Source organism: Sprattus sprattus, assembly GCF_963457725.1.
Source record: "Sprattus sprattus genome assembly, chromosome: 19".
NCBI classification, from domain to species: Eukaryota; Metazoa; Chordata; class Actinopteri; order Clupeiformes; family Clupeidae; genus Sprattus; species Sprattus sprattus.
In genome coordinates this window covers 7,838,374-7,854,585 of record NC_137917.1, presented here as the reverse complement: position 1 = coordinate 7,854,585, position 16,212 = coordinate 7,838,374, and the positions used below count along the sequence as shown (strand labels likewise).

The 16,212-nt window shown below is 42.5% G+C and overlaps 1 protein-coding gene across 1 annotated transcript in view; it reads right to left on the bottom strand.

The window, feature by feature from the left end:
- Nucleotides 1–7,684: 7,684 nt before the first annotated feature.
- Nucleotides 7,685–16,212, bottom strand: part of slc6a3 (solute carrier family 6 member 3) — a gene marked incomplete at both ends in the record, with an annotated part of 16,370 nt that continues 7,842 nt past the window's right edge. Inside the window, 8 exons of the mRNA XM_080857741.1 lie at nucleotides 7,685–7,708; nucleotides 7,925–7,996; nucleotides 8,460–8,627; nucleotides 9,584–9,684; nucleotides 13,070–13,169; nucleotides 13,486–13,614; nucleotides 13,920–14,032; nucleotides 15,224–15,348. Of these exons, the coding sequence (XP_080713867.1) occupies nucleotides 7,685–7,708; nucleotides 7,925–7,996; nucleotides 8,460–8,627; nucleotides 9,584–9,684; nucleotides 13,070–13,169; nucleotides 13,486–13,614; nucleotides 13,920–14,032; nucleotides 15,224–15,348 (832 nt within the window). The remainder of the gene's footprint in view (nucleotides 7,709–7,924; nucleotides 7,997–8,459; nucleotides 8,628–9,583; nucleotides 9,685–13,069; nucleotides 13,170–13,485; nucleotides 13,615–13,919; nucleotides 14,033–15,223; nucleotides 15,349–16,212) is intronic.

The following is a 16,212-nucleotide window of genomic DNA, read 5'->3' as shown; positions in this document are numbered from 1 at the left end:
TTTTGAAATTTGTCGTGTTCATTTACAGGGTCAAGTTGTACACTTCTACCTAAAGTTAAATAGTTGCTCAACAGTTGATAATGTCTTGTTTTTCAGGATGACCACAAGATCTCTGTAAGATAGCCTCAGAATGTACCATTCGCTCCCTCGCATCGGCGCAAGGGTTTGCTCACACAAACACACACACACGCCTTTCGTCAGTCCTTGCATGTCGTGACCTCATTAATTCTACAATTAGCACACAGCTTTGAGTAGAGCCTGTGGTGTAGTCTGTCTGTCACTCTGCTGGACAACTTAGAGCTGTGTAGAGATAAGCAGACTGTTTACTCACTGGCCACACCGTAGGCTCACAACATGTCTGCCTTTTGTGCCTTTCAGTGATTACTGTGCGTGCACGTGTATGTGTGTGTATGTGTGTGTGTGTGTGTGTGTGTGTGTGTGTGTGTGTGTGTGTGTGTGTGTGTGTGTGTGTGTGTGTGTGTGTGTGTGTGTGTGTGTGTGTGTGTGTGTTTGTGAGTCTGACTGTGTGATTCTCTGCATGTGTTTGCGCGTTGATTGCGTGTGTGTGTGTGGGAATCGGACTGTGTCAGTTGTAAGTGTGTGTGTTTGTAGATGGGAAGGTCTTTGCTGTGTGTCTATTTCCGTACACGTGTGTGTGTGAGTGTATGTAAGAGGGAGAGACAAAGAGAAAGAGAGATATATATACACGTATAAATGTATTGGTGTGTCAGTGTGTGTGAATGTAAATGGTGTGATATCTGGTGTGTGTGATCGCTCTTGGGTTGTGTAAAAGGGTCTTCTCATGTTCTCTTGCTAATGTGGATTGATGAGTGTGTGCTGTGAGATGATGAGTGTATTGCCAGACGCTGTTCACCACCTGGGCTCAGTTCACACACACCTGCAAAGTACCATGATGAATGTTATGACTGACTATAAAGCATGATCCAGATTTGCACCCAGAGAGTGAGAGAGAGGCCATATAGGGTAGTATATGTACCATATCATATACTGTATGATACTACATGATACAATGTTACCTGGTATACATGTACATATATACATTAGGGATGTGCATCTCATCACTGAGGAAGATGCGATTCAGATCTCGATGCACTACCAACGATCCGAAACATTCAAGATACATAAAAGCAGCTACTAATGCGATACGATACGATTCACCCCTATTGCGATGCAGTACGATTCGACACGATGCGATTCAACAAGATGCAATGCAAAATAATGCAATTTTATATGATTCATAAATGATTCATTTATTTGTCATACAACAAATCATTAAAAAGGTCTCTGACAAAATATAACATGTATGTACTGTATGTGTTAAAGTGTTCTCTGAATGTCATTTTTTTTTTTTACTATACCTGGCAGTCACAACACAGTTTGCTTCATCCTAAACATGTGGATCAATTGCCTCACACACTTATTTTAACTCATCTGTCCTATTTTAAGGTTTTTCTTTAGGTTTTGAGTTGATCTACATGATCAGGATGAAGAAAAAAATCAGTATAATGGAGACTAGCTGCTAGATTTCCTTTACCAATTTAAGGAAGGCACAGGTAAATTCAAGTAACAAATAGAGAGTTTAGCTACGGTATATGGAGTATATTCTTACCTCTTCCTCCATCATAACCTCTGCTATCATCTTAAAACATACCATGTCCTTGGTGCCATGGTCTTCCAAGAAAGCCAGGTCTTTGAAACGTGGTTCAAGCGCCAGTGTTGTGACTGAACGCGTTCATTGAATGAAAGTTCATGAACTCGTTCATAATTTTGGTGAAAGTGAACTGAACGTACACCGTTAATAGTCCCTTATCTCACTGTCTTTTCCTGTGAGAGCGCCGAAGTTGTGTAGAGGCCGAGAGCGGTATTGCAGACAGATAAAGATTTTTAAAAAGTTCACCCTAACCCTAACCCTAGACTTCACGAGAAGCGGCCCTTGACAGCAGTGGACATGAGAGCACGTTTAAGAAAAACTAAGAGAGGTGGAATCTCTGGAATCTATCTAAATATAAAATTGTTGGTCTTGTATTGAGATTATACCGATACAAAAATGTTAGAAACGATGCATCGCGATTCATCTCACATTGTATCCGGTGCACACTTTTTTGATCCGGGCCATCGCATTGTGATCTTTTATGCCGGTGCATCGATGCGAACCGGTGAATCTTCCCATCCCTAATATACATCGTAGGTATTATTATTATGTTAGTGCCATGGGAGTCAATGGCAGCCCCTAGAACCAAATAGTAACTTTTTGTGAAATTTGGCACACTCATTAAGGACAGTCCCTTATTCATTGACACCAAGTTTCATGGCTCTCATTACACCACTCTAGCGTCACCAACAGGTCAAAGTTGGACTTTTGTAACACACGCAACTTTTGAACCGTATGACCGATTTTCAAAAATGAGGTACCACTGGATTCCCTGGATCAAGACGAATTAAACCCACCCCATGGCGTAAATTTCCGGTTATATAGATTTTCCGCTATTTCCGGTTTTATCAAAAACCTTTGAAAGCCTACTCCTCCTACAATTTTTGGCAAATCTTCTTCAAAATCACCAGAGATGATCTTCAGACCTAGCCTCACAAATGTTATCGAACAGAATTTTGATCCTCACAACCGTTTGTCCGGTACAGCCACTCAAATTCAGCCAAACAGGAAGTGAAGTCATATCTTGGCAAATCTTTGAGAAATCAACACCAAACTTGATATGTCACTGGAAGACACTACAACATGTTACCATGTGCAAAGGCAACTTCATATCATATTGATAGGCTATAAAGCAAATTGGATACATTGTTAACGCTAAAAGAATGCTTTACACATCTGCAGGTCAAAAAGTGATACTCTGATTCAATCACAAGTTCATATGAAGACACTTGAGAATGTTCAGTACACAAATCTGAAAAAAAGTTGACTGTAAGATAAAAAGTAGATTTTTGGTGAATATTTGAAACATGCATGCTTGGCTAATTTCTAGGGTGATTTTCAATAGAAGGTCTGCCTCTCTGCTACTTTGCTCCTCCGCGCGTGTCTCACACACTCAGTCTCTCTCTTGACACACGCGCCAGCTGTGCAAGACGCACACACCTCATTTAAGGACATTGTCTGATGACCAAACCCCCACTCACTCTTAGCTTGAAGCCATGGCCCTTGTGGATCTTCAAAGTATTGCATTTGAAATTTAATATCCCATTGGCAAGTCTGCAGAATGGACTTTTCTATACAGTGACAAATTGTCACAAAAATACATTTTTCCCTGGTTCGCAATGATTGGAGGAAACCGCCATCGCTGCTTGCAGCTATATTTGAGCTTGGCTTTGCATTTAACAGATTCAAAAGAAAACATATTATGGTGCTGTCAGGACGCTTAGGAAGTGATTAATTTAGTTTCTGCCATTTCTGCTGAGTACACAGGCACTGGTAGACACATAAAGCTGAAACTCTCTTTCCTTAGAGCCCATCCTACCTGAGAAGCACCAGAGCACCCAGGAGATTCCCTTCTCTAAACTGAAGAACTTCCCAGACCAGAAGAACTACCCAAGAGACCGGAAGAACGACTCCACAGGCAAAAATAACTACCCACAAAACAGGAAGAACTCCACACAGGCCAGGACGGATGACTTCACAGACAGGAAGAACTATCCACAAGCCAGGAAGTGCTCCCCAGATAGGAAGAATGACCCCACTATCCCCAAACCCCCACAAGGTTTATATAAAAAGTCTAAAGCTCAGACTTGGACCAAGGATTGCAGTGGGATGATGAGTGTTGAGAGAGGCATTGTGGGAATGTGGAGGACTCCATCCTGCCCTCAAGCAGGTGGAGTCAGGCCTGGATACCTGTGTGACGATCACCTGGACAGGAAGAGGGCGGTCTTTCACAGGGAGATCATGACCCCAGATGACATGCGCTTCTGAGTTCTCACATTGGGCAAACCACCGTGACAACCAAACAAGGACTCTCAACTCTATGTTGATTTAAAGATGACTCAAATCAAATTATGAGAATGCAGATTCACTGAGAGCTGCCGTATCTCCCCAAAATTGTTTGTGAAAGTGGTCAATCAATATAGATAGATGTATGATAGAATGTTGTCCATAGCAATCTTTTACTGGAAAAAAAGGATTTAAAGAAAATATGGTTAAAGCCTAAATGGTTTATGGTTGTAGCTAGAGACAAAACTGTTCTTTATTTAAACAATCTTTATTAAGTTATTCTTTATTGAGTAGCTTACTGAGAGGTAATTACCTCCAAGAGATCTCTAAAAGAGTACTGTGATTTCCTATTAGTCATCAGTTCTGCACCATAGATGTCATAGATGGTAAGGACCAACACGTTAGGTAATAAAATGCACCTCTACAAGCCTAAAGTAATGTTTGTGTTTGCTTGTTATCTCATGCAAATGGCCTCACACAGGTCTTTTCAGGACAGACAGGCCTTTCGCAGAGGTTTCCATGGTAATTTGCAATCAATGATGTGATAGTGAGGATGAGGCTGTGTTTGTGAGGTGCTCTGTAACTCTGCCCACCTGTCTACCACCACTCACCACTAGGGGAGCCATGGGAACAGTTACACTTCAGGAAGCTACTGGTGAGATGTGTGAGTAAGGGGTAACCTCCACAGAGGTGTCCTGATATAAGAAAATCAGGCACTTGGCAGAGAAGAGGCAAAGAATTGCGTGCTGTAATGTTCTGAATGTAGTAATGTTCTACACTGGAACATGTCATATGTTATGCATGGACATAGTTGATTGCATCAGCTCACATAGAAGTTTAATACCATTTATTCATGTTTTATTGAGATATAATCTGAATTCTCACAAAAATAAATAAACACTATGCAAACAACTATATCAAACCAATAGAATAATATACTGTACATGACTACAAATACTTCACTTGATATACAAGAACAAACTCTTCCATGTACGAGGTATGAATCATAACGAATTACGTTAATTACTTAAGCTAAGCTTACATGGCAGTTGAATGCTTAAGGTCTGATTTCAATTACACATCACTTTATATAGTCATAGAGAGACATGTATACAGACAAACGTTACTAAAACCAGTAGTAGTGAATTCTTCCAGGGCGTTCAGAAGACGCCTGGGCAAAGATTGAGGTAAGAACATTATGAAGAGAATTCACAGAATGCTTTTTCTCAAAGCACAAAAATAGAACTGAATCACACAAATCTACATAACACATTACATAATTTTATAGGAGATTATAGGAAGTTAATTTCATAGCATAAAGATAAGGAACAGTGTATGTACAGAACAGTCAAAAATAATTGCAGTATCGGTTTTATTTCATTTTTCATATAGCAGAAACATTGTGCTCACCCCAAAATATATAAAGGATATAATCTGGAATGTTTTATGTTCTAGAACCTGACTCTCTGTGTTGTGGGGGTGAGTGGACAAAGACTTTAAAAAGTCAAATACGTCATCGCTAGCTGAGCTGAGATTAATGTGGTCTGTTCGCATGATCTGTCTGTCACAGTGAATGGGTTTTCCAGTGTGCACTCCACATGATCTATAGAAAACTCACCAGAAGACCATAGAAATTACCAACCCAATTTATTTCATACATACAATGTCCTAAAGGCCCTCCTCACAGTGAATCAGGATGGGACAATATCAGCTCCCATACAGCCAGTGATCTATGTCCTGTTCACTCTCTAACAACCAATCAGAATTGTGTGATCTCCGTCAGCCTATGTCAACTCTAACTCTTTGTCAACTCCCTCAAAGCCAGTCAGAAAACCAGTGCATCTGACAAGACCATAATATCAGCTTTCCCACCATCAATCAGATTAATGTCACATGCGTCTCATCTTCACATCTGCTCAGACAAAGCCATTATCATTTCATGTCCAACCGATGACTGCAGGGATTTTGTAATCTCATTCACACATGGGAACTGGGCTCCAGTGAAGAAGGATCATTTAAAGATATGGGTAGTTAACATCATTAAGAGTATATGGCAGCCAGGCCATAAGTTGCACAACGTGTCACAGGATGTATATGATATATTGGGCAGTTAACCTGATGCATAAGGTGATGCATGATGCTGGGCGGGCCAAACGACGCTTGATTTATGTGGGTCAAATGACTAAGAAGTTGTGTGCTGGGGTCACATGATAAGAAAAGTGTGGTTTAAGGTCATGTGAATATATTTATCCTTAAATGAATCTTCTAAGTAAGGACATCTTCTTTAATATCTATCAGGCACTTTGATTCATCACAACAGGTGTATGGGGGTGGGGAGGGGGCTAAGGAGATTATGCTTTATTTCTATTGGGTATCTAAGCCAGGCAGCTGACTGAAAACCCCTCTCTCCTAAACACCCCACAGCTGGTCCTGCGGATTTGGCCGAGTGAACGTTGTCATTTTAACGCTCTATGTCATTTTCTTTCAGAACACGCCCACATCTTATTGCCAAATTCGCTCGCATCTGCAAGCTTCAACAAGATTTCCCATATGTATACCAGATAAACACATATAATACATAATTATACCCCGGAATCATTCCTCCAAAAACCCTTTCCCAGCAAGTTTCACAATCTAAGAATGAGATATAGAGATGCACTGGCACTGAAGGACAGAAAAACCCACTCAAAGTTTCAGTTTAGGCTGATGGAGTCTTATGGAGAAGCATAAATATGGTGATGGTCCTACTGAGAGGGAAGCTTGTGTGGTTACCACTAATGATATAGCAGCAATGATAGTGATCACTGGGGGGGTTGGGGGTAGTGTGTCTAGGATTTTGTGGGGTGAGGGTAAGCCATTTTATTAGCTCTGATTCGTTTTTAAAAGTTTGGCTTGTAACTGCATTGCCAGTGGTATTCATTAGTCACATGGAGCGATGTGCTATGGCTTAAGTCAGGCTAAACACTCTAAAGGCATGCTGTGTCAGAGACCTTAGGATGGAAGTCTTTTAAGAGTCAGACTTCAAGATGAGGCCAGAGACAAAATACTGAAGAGAGAATCTGTTTGAGCTGAAGCCCAAATAGCAGCTGATCTTGGAATGGCTCTGCTGAATATTGACCACATCCCAGCCACACCCGGGCCATGTCAGGGCCAGATCAGGCCCACATCAGGGCCAGAGCAGGTCTGGGTACATTCCTTCTCGGGATGATTTCAAGTGCATCACACAACCCAGACAATAACTTTGCGGACACTGAGGCAAGCTTAGTTCTTCAATGTCTCATTGTCAGCCTGATTGGTTGGCTGAACTGATTATAGTTCTGCCTAGATCTGTGGTATGTTTGCTTGCCGATTTTCAGTGTGCTGTGTGTTTTTGTTTCAGAACAGATTTCAGTGACATTTCAAGCACATTTCAATCAATTCGTCTCAGCTGTAATCTGGCCCCGAGATCATTAAATAATTCATTATATAAATCGAAAAAGCAAAACACACAAGTATAGGTGGAACAACATAGACATCATTAACAGTCATCGGATATCGAGTTTAGATTGAGCCCGACAGACGGCCAACCACACGGCACAGCCACATATCCGTTCACGAGAGAAAAAACACGACTAGGTTTTATGGATTTATTTCATAATAGCTTGGATGGCACTTGCACAGATTTGTCCTGTTGTGAGCTTGCCGATTGGTTGTTGTACCACCTACCTCCTCTTTGACTGGTGTGACTCAAACCACAAGCCAATGATGGAGCTGCAGAAAGTGAGAGAATTTAGTGTGGGTAGAATTTAGAATTCTATGTGGATGTTAGCCACATTCTGGCAACCTGATGAACCTTATACATTTTAACACACTGTAGTGTATTTATACACAAGGCTGAATACTGGTATTACAGCTGCACACAGGTAACATTAGGCTCACTGCCTAAGGAAATCACACCTGAACACAGGGACATCAGTACAGGCTTACCGTATACTGCCGCACTTCTCCACGCTCTACCAAGTGATGTTCTTTCTCTGGGGTGATGGCATAGGCTAATCTCTGTAGGCAGACACATGTCAATATCAATACAAAAAAAAATCAGGTATGGATGAAAGGATGGTGCAATAAAACATTTTAAATTCTGTACCATTGTGATTTTGATTGATTTTTTGATACATTTTTCAGTGTCCTGGCGACACCCATCTCTAGAAGTTCACTCAGATCCATCACCGCTGCCCAAACACTGTACCCGCTTCTCCAATCTCTGCTCTACATGAATAAAGGTCTTTCTCATGCAACATCTAACATTGTCGAAACCCTAAACCTTACCTTATGTGCTGTACATCAAATCACACCAACAGACATACTGAAGTCCCCTAGTTTTCAAGACCCATTTATTAATTTAGCAGATGGTAGACTAAGTAGCGTTACCTGAGAATCATAACCAATGCACATTCCTCTCCCTTGAGTCAATCTCCACTCTATCAAACTCTAAATGAGCAGCAGAACCAAATAAACTCACATCGCAGAAGCTGCCAGGCAGTGACAAGATCTTGTAGATGGCATAGAGGGGCACCATGCTCATGGAGGAGACGGCCAGGCACCAGCCCACCACGTTGGCCCACGTAGGGAATATGTAATTGCCGTACTTAGGAGGGTTGAATGTGGCGAAGCTTACCACCACCATGAACTGGGAGAAATCAGACAGGAGTGATAAATCATTTAGCACAAGATTATACAAGGGGGGTAATCGAGCATTCGAAATGCGGACAGAAGCAGTTGAAGCTCAAAGTCTTCAGACCACTTACACCATGTACTAACCACTAGCTAGTACCACAAATAGGGAGCTCAATGAAACAGTTACTTTTGGTCAGTGCCTTTGACACCTTTCACTGAGCACTGGTTAGTCAGTGGTCACTGACTAGTAAGTACCACCATCAACATAACAAAAGCTGAGACATTACAACAGACTTCACATCTCACAGTAACATAAGGTAGACTATAACCAAACACTACAAAAGTTTGAAAGTATAAAATAGGTAAACTCAGAAATAAAGAAAGAAAAATTGAAATGACATCCCTATAAGGCTTGCCGAATAACAGGGACAGAGCTGCTCTGTTTTTCCATGGCAGATGCCAATGCCCTTATATGATTACTGACCGGTTTCAAGCGGTGTCCTGCTGAAATGATGAATGTCAATTATTGGCTGATGATGGCACTAACCGGTCGGTGATGATTGAACAGTCTCTGGAGCTCCCTTTAGTGGAAACTAGCCAGTGGTCAGCGCAAGAAGCCTTGTTCATGAGGAGATAAGAGACCCAGCAGTAAATACAGTAGCCCAGTTTCACTCCTTTCTAGTCAAGGCCTACGGAGTGACTCCGTCCACTCTTTTGACTAGTATGTACACTGATCCCATCCTGCATGTCAAAAGGAAAGCCATTTCAGATAGCATGTGACTGGACCTGATTTGGCCCTGATCAGACATACTGTATGACAGATTAGAACAAAATGATTGTGAATTGATAACTGATTATTATTAAATTGATTATTTTAAGGGAACGTAGAGGCTTTTTGAGAACATAGGGCAGGATCATGAACAAGAATATACTATTTCTTTTTCAGTAGATGCTGAAAGTGTGACTTACCAGCAGAAAACAGGGACTGACATATTTCCAGCACATTCTCCAGTATAGCCCAGGCCTCTGTCCAATCATCTCCTGGATGTCATCGCTGAAGCGGTCCACCCCTTCAAAAAACACAACACTTAAGGGTTACATCTCAAGTTATATTAATGGGCAGATGCTATGTCCGCGCACTCATTTAAAATGCTGTCCGTTTTCATAGTGCTTCATGTTTAGATCTGAATGCTCACAGCAGAAAGCTTGTTTTATGGATGTAATGCTGTACCAAGGCTCAACCTTTCCAACTGGCAGTCACACACATACATCTCTCTCACTCTCTCGCGCTCTGTTTCTTACACACAGACACACACACACACACACACACACACACACACACACACACACACACACACACACACACACACACACACACACACACAAACACACACACACAGGGTGCCCTTAAGGCTCCCATCATGCTCAGCAACGAGGATAAGGCAGGACTGTGGGTTCAGAGGTTTCGCATAAGCAGCACGATAAAAGCACAAATGCATGCTGGGAAAATGCCACAGGAAGCGAGCAACCGTATGGGGGTCACACCCTCATGAAGGGGGTGCAGAGTATGTGACCTTTGCCCCCCGGAGGTTTGATGTCCCCCTCAGCTTCCCCTACTCCGCCCACGGCTTTGGGAGGTCACTGTAGATCAGGTCGAGAGTCCGCCTTAACCCTGTCACCTGTCCAAACCTTCCAGAGAGTTCAGCTCTAATAAACTGCAGTGTCTGTAGCTGTGATGCGACAGCCAGACTCACATTCACACACTAGCTAGCCAAAAGGATAACTGAGCTGAACTGAGTTTCACATGTCTACTTTGTCAGTTGAGACATTAAGGGCCTGATTTACTAACAGGATTGCGCCCATTTCTGGCGTAAAATAGCGGTCGTAAACATAAAACGGTATTTACTAAGGGGGCGCAGCGCATATTAACGCCTGTGGGTGTGAATAGGGGAGGTTACGTGGACGTGGGTGGTAACCTGGGTGGAACGTGGGCATGGAGCGCAATTTAATGGGAGGAGAGAAGGTAAGTGCGCCTAATGATGTATTGCGTGGTATTTACTAAAACTGCCTGTCGAGCGCACGTCTCAATTTGCGGGATAATTCTCTGCCTCCTAAAAGCACGTCTTAACCAGGAAAGGCGTTCTCCATTGAGTCTGAAAACGTTGATATTGCACCAGTTATAAGAGCAAGGCAAAGATATATACAGAGACAGCGCACAGAAATATTTTTTTCCCACTTTTTCAGTTAAGCGATCCACAAATCATTAGACAGTACAGGTTAACCAGCCACGCAATACTTCAGAGACATCGAAGCCTCCAACCGGAGATCACATTCCATTCCATCAGTTGTTAAACTCAGGACAACATTACAAATTTTGGCATCGGATCATTTCAAACAGTTATAGCATCAGCAGTTGTCATATCTCAGCCTTCACTCAGCCAAATATTCACCCAGGTACTCGACGCATTGCTACGGTGCGCTGGTCAATACATTTCCCCACTGCCATAGCTGAAATTAGAGACATCAAACAGGACTTTTTTTTAAATCGCAAACTTTCCAAACGTAATTGGAACCATTGCTTGCACCCACATGCAAACAGTCCCACCTTCAATCCACGAACACGTTTACCGAAACAGAAAGCACACATATTCAATGAATGTCCAGGTCATATGTGATGCCAACATGACCAGTATACGTGGTAGTGGTCTGTCCATGACAGTTTTATCTTCCGGAATAGTGCCATCTATTCATGATTGAGCAACGGTGATTTTGGAGAGGCCTGACTACTTGGTAAATGTATTTGTTTCAGTGGGGATATATTGTAGTGAACCCATGTCCCAGAACGTATTAATCTCGCCGTGTACACACCTATATTGTTATAATAGACAGTTTATGCATTAATGCCACCAATAGCATATTATTTATAATCGTGTTCTTTTAAACATCTCGCTGTAGGTGATGGCGGGCAAAACAACAATATAACCCATTGAATCAGGTTCAATGATTGAGCAAACGTGAACCAATATATCTATCTCCTCTCCGCTGAACCTTAGTTTTTTCTTCCTCGAATCTCCATGGTGGGCAGTAACTTGCAGGCAATTTCTCCCGTCTTTTAACGGTGCGCTAAATAATGATTGCCCAGCGCAGATCTGGCTTGATAAATATCACGGAAAATGCGGGGAAACACTATGCGTTAATGTGCGCCTGGCAAAGGCGCAGATTAAGCTGCGTTCGCAAATCAATGTTAGTAAATCAGGTCCTTTAAAGGGTGGAGTAAGCACACAGTGCCCAGCCCAGATGTGGTTTGATAAATACCACGGAAAATGCGCAAAAACACTGTGCGTTAATTTGCGAACGCAGATTAAGCAGCGCTCGCATATTAGTAAATCAGGCCCTTAGACATTTATCTGATTCAAAAGGACTTTCAAATTATTCCTCTAAATTATGATAAAAAGTTCAGGCACATGAAGTACCCAAAGAAAACCATAAGAGGCACCAGTCTTCATCCAAAAGTAACTTCCTACCTTGGTTTTGTAAATATACTTGATATGTTTTTTTTCTGTTGTATTTATTCACCTAGTGTCACTGACAATGACTCCTGCATCACAGTTCTTCACGCAACCCAAAGGCATGGTTCTGATTACTTACAGTTCTTCACGCAACCCAAAGGCATGGTTCTGATTACTTACAGTTCTTCACGCAACCCAAAGGCATGGTTCTGATTACTTACAGTTCTTCACACAACCCAAAGGCATGGTTATTATTGCTTATGCAGCAGACCCTTCCATTGTTCAGCATCAGGGTCCCCTGTGGAGAATCCTGAGCTACGGTTCCCATGAATGTCACAGGGACCATTATACAAACTGCACACAAACCCCCTCAATTACACCGTTTACACATGTTATTCAAGGCAAAAAGATGCCCTAGTAGGGATCAGATTGAGTAGGCTATCCCCAAAGGATGGTGCAGAATAACAAAAGAGCAGATGAAGAATTGCACAGTGGGAGGACAATGTCCTGTGTTTAAAGGTTATTTCAGCTTTAGGTTTGACTGCATGTCTTTGGGTGTGTAGCTATCCTGCCCTCTATTGATTGTTATAATCGTTTTAGATGACTGATTACTGGTGATTACTGGTGACTTGTTTTATTCAGAAACAGAAGCCATGCATACCCGGCTGGTACAGGTCGTTACTCACACACCATGATGCCAAAGAGGACATATGTACTCCAAATCTTAGCCACAGACAGGAATCTTCAGAGTTTCTCATGGTAAAAAGAGGATCTTAGCTGTTTCAGTTTTATGAGAAAGAGTGTGTGTTTGTGTATACTACTGAATGAGGATGAGAACCCAGTGTTACACACAATGCCATCTCACACACCAATAGCCCATCTCAGGACCTAATGTGCTGTCAATGTGTGTGAGTCAGTGCAGGTAGGATCCCTGTCAGGCACTCACCATAGATCCAGGAGATGCCGATGGCTTCAATCAGCACCCCAAACAGGATGGAGGTTCCAGCAGCGTAGTGGTCCAATAGAGTAAATACATAGATACCTCCCTAGCAAGACAGAGGGGGGGTTGAGGTTTGCAACATTTTGGATCAAATTCTGACACTCTCAAACACTCAACTATCCACCATTTTGGCTCCAACTCTGCACAGAACTCCTGAAACCTACTCAATATCCGAGATGCCCAACTGCCCACCATTTTGGCTCCAACTCTGCAAATAACTACTGAAATATATCTGAATACTGAAAATATCTCAGATACTCAACTGTCCACCCTTTTGACTCTAAAACTTCTAGTCTCTCAGTTTCTATCCTTTCCACACTCATTCTGCTGGCAGTGTGAGGCACTGTGTGAGAGCATCTTACATTGGTCACACAGAATAGGGAGATTAGGAAGGTGGAGATGACGATGAAGAGCGTAAAGAGCTCTCTGTGTTTGTGGAGACACTTGAACTCGTCCATCAGGCCTGTAATCACAGACTCCATACCACCCATCTGCAGAGAAAACATGCACACACATAAAAACATTCCATTCACATAGAGCACATCAGTATTTAATGCACAATGACACAGCATATACGCATGCATGCACCATGTCTTAGCTATAAACTTTTGTGATTGATTGACATGCATTGAGAGTGTGTGTTGACATGCGTTAAGAGATTGTACATTATTGTGCAGTAAGCATACGGTTATGGGGTGCAGTAACATAGATTTCCTCGGAATGAATAATGAATTGACTGACAGACTGGTACTGAGTGTGTGTGTGTGTGTGTGCGTGTATTTGAGTGTCCACTCACAGCACTATCGATGCCGAGCGTGACCAGCATTATGAAAAAGATCACAGCCCACACAGGAGACCCCCACAGTGTAGCAATGGCCTCTGGGTAAATTATGAAGACCAGACCTGGACCTAAACACAAACACACACTAAGTTAGCAAAAGAAAAAGAGACATCTAGCCCCCCCCCCTCCCCCCCACAAACACACACACACACACAACACACGCACTATGCCCCTGATATGACAAATACTGTATATATGCTACATCTCTTTCTTTCTCCGTAGTGTATCTATGATCATATGTGTTTGGTTTTAAGAATTACATTGTATTATGTATTGTATTATGAATAACTGATTAGACTACACCAGAGGAGTCTATGTGTGCCAGGGGTTGTGTGTATGCGCATATAATTTAATTGGACAAAAGCGTCTGCTAAATACTTTATCAGTCCATCCGTATATCAAACTCTGGTCCAGATGAAATACGTAGGAGGGTTCTGGTACTGTGTTTAATCAGACCCCTTCTAAATCATACATGATGATAGATGTATATGGCTTAGTGTGTACTTATATGTATGTGTGTGGGTGTGTGTCAGTGTATGTGTGTGTGTGTGTGTATGTATGTTGGAGTGTATATGCATGTGTATGTGTATTTGATTATGTTCATGCTCTCTCTAGCTCCCATAGGATATGACTTATAGGCCCAGTCTTCCTCAAGCTCCATCAAACCTCTATTGATTTCACATTCATAGCTGACAGGGACAATTACCCAACACGTCAACAGCCTCCTGTGGGCAATAAACACTGCAGCTGTCTGCCTCCACACGTCTAATGGCCACTGATGGACTGATGGCCTACAACAAACACTGAGAGTAAATCAAACAGGCCACACTGCTGCCTCGGTGTCTGGATGTGTATCTGCTCTAATCAGACACATGAAGGATATACCACACACAAACACACACACACACACACACACACACACACACACACACACACACAGACACACACAGACACACATTCTCTCACACACACTCTCTCTCACACACACACACACACACACACACACACACACACACACACACACACAGAAACACACACACACACTCTCTCACACACACACACACACACACACACACACACACACACACACAAACACTCTCACACACACACACACACACACACACACACACACAAACACTTAGCAATTCAATCACACAGACATAGACACATCATATGCACACACACAATCATAAACACACACACAAACACACACACACACACACACACTTATGTACACGTTTACAAATAAATACACTCACCATCTTTGGCCACTTTGTCAAGTGCTATGTTGTGTTTGTGAGACATGTAGCCAAGGAAGGAGAAGATGACAAAACCAGAGAAGAAACTGGTCAGGGAGTTTATGGAGCTGGTGATGATCGCATCTCTGAGAGAGAGAGAGAGAGAGAGAGAAGGCGGAGAAGGAGAGAGAGAGGAGGAGAAGGAGAGATAGAGCAGGGGAGGGGAAGGACACAATGGAGAGAGATAAATGTGTATTAAAGTGTGATATGCGTGTAAATATAAACCAAACAAGAAGAAGGTCCCATTACCTCACTTATGAGAAACTTTAACACAAAACAAAATGTATCAAGACACATTTATTTAGTGCATGACAAAAGTCACACGCCATACAGATGAACTCATCCTCACACGCCATACAGATGAACTCATCCTCACACGCCAAACAGATGAACTCATCCTCACATGCCATACAGATGAACTCATCCTCACACGCCATATAGATGAACTCATCCTCACACACCATACAGATGAACTCATCCTCACACGCCATACAGATGAACTCATCCTCACACGCCATACAGATGAACTCATCCTCACACGCCATACAGATGAACTCATCCTCACACGCCATACAGATGAACTCATCCTCACATGCCATACAGATGAACTCATCCTCACACGCCATACAGATGAACTCATCCTCACACGCCATACAGATGAACTCATCCTCACACGCCATACAGATGAACTCATCCTCACACGCCATACAGATGAACTCATCCTCACACGCCATACAGATGAACTCATCCTCACACGCCATACAGATGAACTCATCCTCACACGCCATACAGATGAACTCATCCTCACACGCCATACAGATGAACTCATCCTCACACGCCATACAGATGAACTCATCCTCACACGCCATACAGATGAACTCATCCTCACACGCCATACAGATGAACTCATCCTCACACGCCATACAGATGAACTCATCCTCACACGCCAT